Source organism: Panulirus ornatus, chromosome 50 (genome assembly GCF_036320965.1).
Source record: "Panulirus ornatus isolate Po-2019 chromosome 50, ASM3632096v1, whole genome shotgun sequence".
NCBI lineage: Eukaryota > Metazoa > Arthropoda > Malacostraca > Decapoda > Palinuridae > Panulirus > Panulirus ornatus.
Window position 1 is genome coordinate 12,955,925 of NC_092273.1, and position 3,788 is coordinate 12,959,712.

At 43.5% G+C, this 3,788-nt stretch overlaps 1 protein-coding gene across 1 annotated transcript; it reads left to right on the forward strand.

The window, feature by feature from the left end:
* Positions 1–669: 669 nt before the first annotated feature.
* Positions 670–3,396, forward strand: LOC139764441 (gamma-aminobutyric acid receptor alpha-like). Its single transcript, XM_071690993.1, has 3 exons — positions 670–856; positions 2,235–3,068; positions 3,101–3,396. Exons 1-2 carry the CDS (start codon positions 689–691, stop codon positions 2,481–2,483), a joined length of 417 nt encoding a protein of 138 aa, XP_071547094.1. The 5' UTR covers positions 670–688; the 3' UTR covers positions 2,484–3,068; positions 3,101–3,396.
* The last annotated feature ends 392 nt before the right edge of the window (positions 3,397–3,788 follow it).

Genomic DNA, 3,788 nt, shown 5'->3' on the forward strand with positions numbered 1-3,788 from the left:
AGGAGGAGGAGGAGAGGCCGGTACGTCGGTTACCTTAAGTGGTGTCTTGTCCGGGTATCGAACACGAGTTCTGTGAGATTGGTTGATCCCAGTGCTGAGCCCACAGCACCATAGAGACTCGGAGATCATCTCGGGTGATCTCCAACTGGGCTAAGTGTGTTTGTGTGTGTGTGTGTGTTGTGTGTGTGTGTGTGTGTGTGTGTGTGTGTGTTGTGTGTGTGTGTGTGTTGTGTGTGTGTTGAACTAGGTAAAACAAAGACACTGAAGGCTCTAGGTAAGGATGATTGTGTAACTGTTTTAACTGATTTCCTCTTTTTGCTTTCGGGCAGAATGTGGTGGAAGCACAAAAGAAGAATCTGTTCCTACAGGTTTAAGACTTGAGGGAAGTTTTACGACAACGTAAAAAAAGAAAAAAAAGGAAAAAAATAGGGACGATACAAGATTTTGACACTGTCGAGTCTAATCTTGTAACGACAGATAACTGTCTGGTTCTTATGACTGCCTCTCGTACCTTAACAACAGACTGGCCCTAAGAGTATATACAATCTTTCCATGATGAAAAGCATGACTTTATGTGACACTATGGGATTCAATGGGTCTTGTTGTTTCCTGCGTTATGTATATATACACACACACACCGCGTTCTCTCCCTGCTACCTTGTAGGTGCAGGAGGTAGCAGTGGCGCTGATGCTGAAGAGACATAGCGAGGCCTTCCTCCTCTCCGTCATCGGCCCTTGCTTAGTGCTATGCTTCCTGGGGCATCTGACGTTCGTGGCTTACCCGCTCCACAAGTTCGACGAGAGGACGTCCACATCGGTGACCCTCCTTATAGTCGTTGCTGCTCTCTTCTCCCAGGTGAGGCAGGGGCATCGCTCAAGTACACACACACACACATCCCTGCGTGGAGGAGAAAAAACACCACACCCCTCCTCCTCCACATATCTTGAACTGCCTTTCTATCTATGGTTTTGAATGGTATTCCTGTACCACCACCCACCCCTTCCCTCGCTCTTTGAAAGCTCATGTCTGCCCGGACGCGTTTTATAGAGTTAGCTACGACAATACGAACCGAGTATCGGTGCCCCATCTTGAAAGATGATATGTATGAGATTTGGGAAGATCTCGGGACACAGAGTTTCGAGTACTGCAAGACAAACAGAGCACAGGATGACAACAAAGACTTAACTATTTCGACAGGACAAAACCCCCAGGAGTGTGACAGACAACATAAATCTATTAGTCCAGATTTTTAGCCGTCAATTCAGACTGGAAGTGAGTTAGGGGACCTCTTGTGTCCACCGTCAGTTATTGATGGGTGACCAGAAAAAACAAAATGAGTGAATGACAGATCCACATAACTTTATCTTTTATAATGAATCCTGTGATGTATATGTGAGGACCAGGCAGCACAATGGACTGGCATTTGTGCTTCACAACACAGCGCATTGTAGTTCGTCACCCTGAGCAGTACACACACATCCGACACGAAGCAAAATCAGTGATACATACATGAAAAATCAAAGTCGTGATCATTTGATCACACAACTGTGGGTACTTCAAAATAACCTGTCACTACTTCAAAATAACCTGTCATAACTTCAAAATAACCTGTCAGTATTTCAAAATAACCTGTCAGTACTTCAAGACAACCTGTCACTACTTCAAAATAACTGGTCACTACTTCAAAATAACCTCTCACTACTTCAAAGTAACTTGTCACTACTTGAAAATAACTTGTCACAACTTCAAAATAACTTATCACAACTTCAAAATAACTTATCACAACTCAAAATAACCCTCTTAAGTCTGTACTTTTGTATTTTCTGATTGCAAGGGTTGTTTTTATATCATTCACTCATAATATACACAAACATACGTGGGAAAAATGGACATTGTTAAGCTAATTCTAATTCTGTGATTGGATTATGAAATTCTATCATTTTAGAAATATGGTCTCACACATGTGAGCTGACTACTGCACAAGTCTTATATATAACTGAAAAGCTATATAATTTTGAGTTATTGTAATGCTATTAATTCGTGATGGTTACCACTATGATAGCACGAAGTATAAAACATAATTAATTACTAGTCATAAAAAGTTGAATGTCTCTAATTACAGAGTCCTCACGTATCCTGGTAATTAGCTTCATGGGTTGTTAGAGATGTTTTTTGGCCTGTGCAAGCTACGCTCTGATGTTGACCGGTAACTGGTGTGTAATCATCTCAACAGGCAGTGAGCACCTTGCCGGAGACCGCTTCCCCCAAGGCCATCGACGTGTGGTTCTTCTACTTCATCCTCCGCTTCTTCCTCTTCTTCGTCTTCCACTGGCTGGTGGACCTTCAGTATAGACTCGTCACTGACGCTGAGCGACCACACGCAATTGCGGCACGCTACGACACGCTGAAGGGAGACAACAGCGACCGAAGCCTCGAAGTTCGTGGGAGTAGAAAATGCCCAGGCGCGTACGAGGTCGCCTAGCAGCGAACCGTCTTCATCAGCTTGCGACGTGCAACGCCTGACGAAGCAGGAACTCCCACGACAACAGTGCTGGATAAGACAGGGTTCCCCGTGTCCTCGTCCTCCTCCACCTCAGTGGCGCTCCTCTGCTTGTCCCATGTCCCCACACCTCATGAATAAGATTAGCCTAGTCTGGGGGCTCACCCTCGACGCAGTCTTCATCCTGTCATTTTACTTTTATATTCAGAGGAAAAACAACGAGGTCGTAGCCGAATTTGATAGCTTTCAGGAATGCATTTGAGTTACAAGTTACTTTCCTGATGCATTTGAGTTACAAGTTACTTTCCTGATGCATTTGAGTTACAAGTTACTTTCCTGATGCATTTGAGTTACAAGTTACTTTCCTGACACAGTATAGAAATCTCCTCTTTCAAGATCCACGTAGTAAGGAAAGAGGGAGGTGGTTACATCCAAGGGTCGGGCCTGTAGGTCAAGTGTGGTGATCTTGTGTCGTTGTTCGCGTACGGTAGTTAAGGGATAAGTGTTTCGTGTCTTAAGAATGGGAGTTACATCTCTATCTCTCTATCTCTCTATCTATCTATAGAGGTAGATAGATAGAGATAGTTACCTTTCGCGAGGCTGGAACATTTAGGCTTTAGGAGACAAGCAGTCTCGTCGTAGAAACTTCTCGTTCGAAATGAATTCAACATTTCCCTACTTCTGATTGGTGCGCAGCCTGCGGGAACCCCTTAACAGTGGACTTAGGAATGCATGAATAATAATCAATTGAATCATAGATTCAGTCATGTATTTCCACAACTCCCTAAACTCTCACCTTAATATCCACATGATATGTATCACTGTCTATGCACTGAATATGATATCAAATGTTAATGACACTCGTGTCTCTCCATATAATTATCTATTCATTTATTTTGCTTTGTCGCTGTCTCCCGCGTTAGCGAGGTAGCGCAAGGAAACAGACGAAAGAATGGCCCAACCCACCCACATACACATGTATATACATACACGTCCACACACCCAAATATACATACCTATACATCTCCATAAACAGATATTGATCCTCCGTCATTACCAAACGATGCATTTCGTTGATCCTCCGTCATTACCAAACGATGCATTTCGTTGATCCTCCGTCATTACCAAACGATGCATTTCGTTGATCCTCCGTCATTTCCAAACGATGCATTTCGTTGATCCTCCGTTGTACAAAGAAATGTTTTTAAACGTGAAGTGAGAGTCATGGAGTTTTGCAGGGTGTTTTCTTTGCACCGCCTGTGATGTGAGATGGTGTGCATACATGGC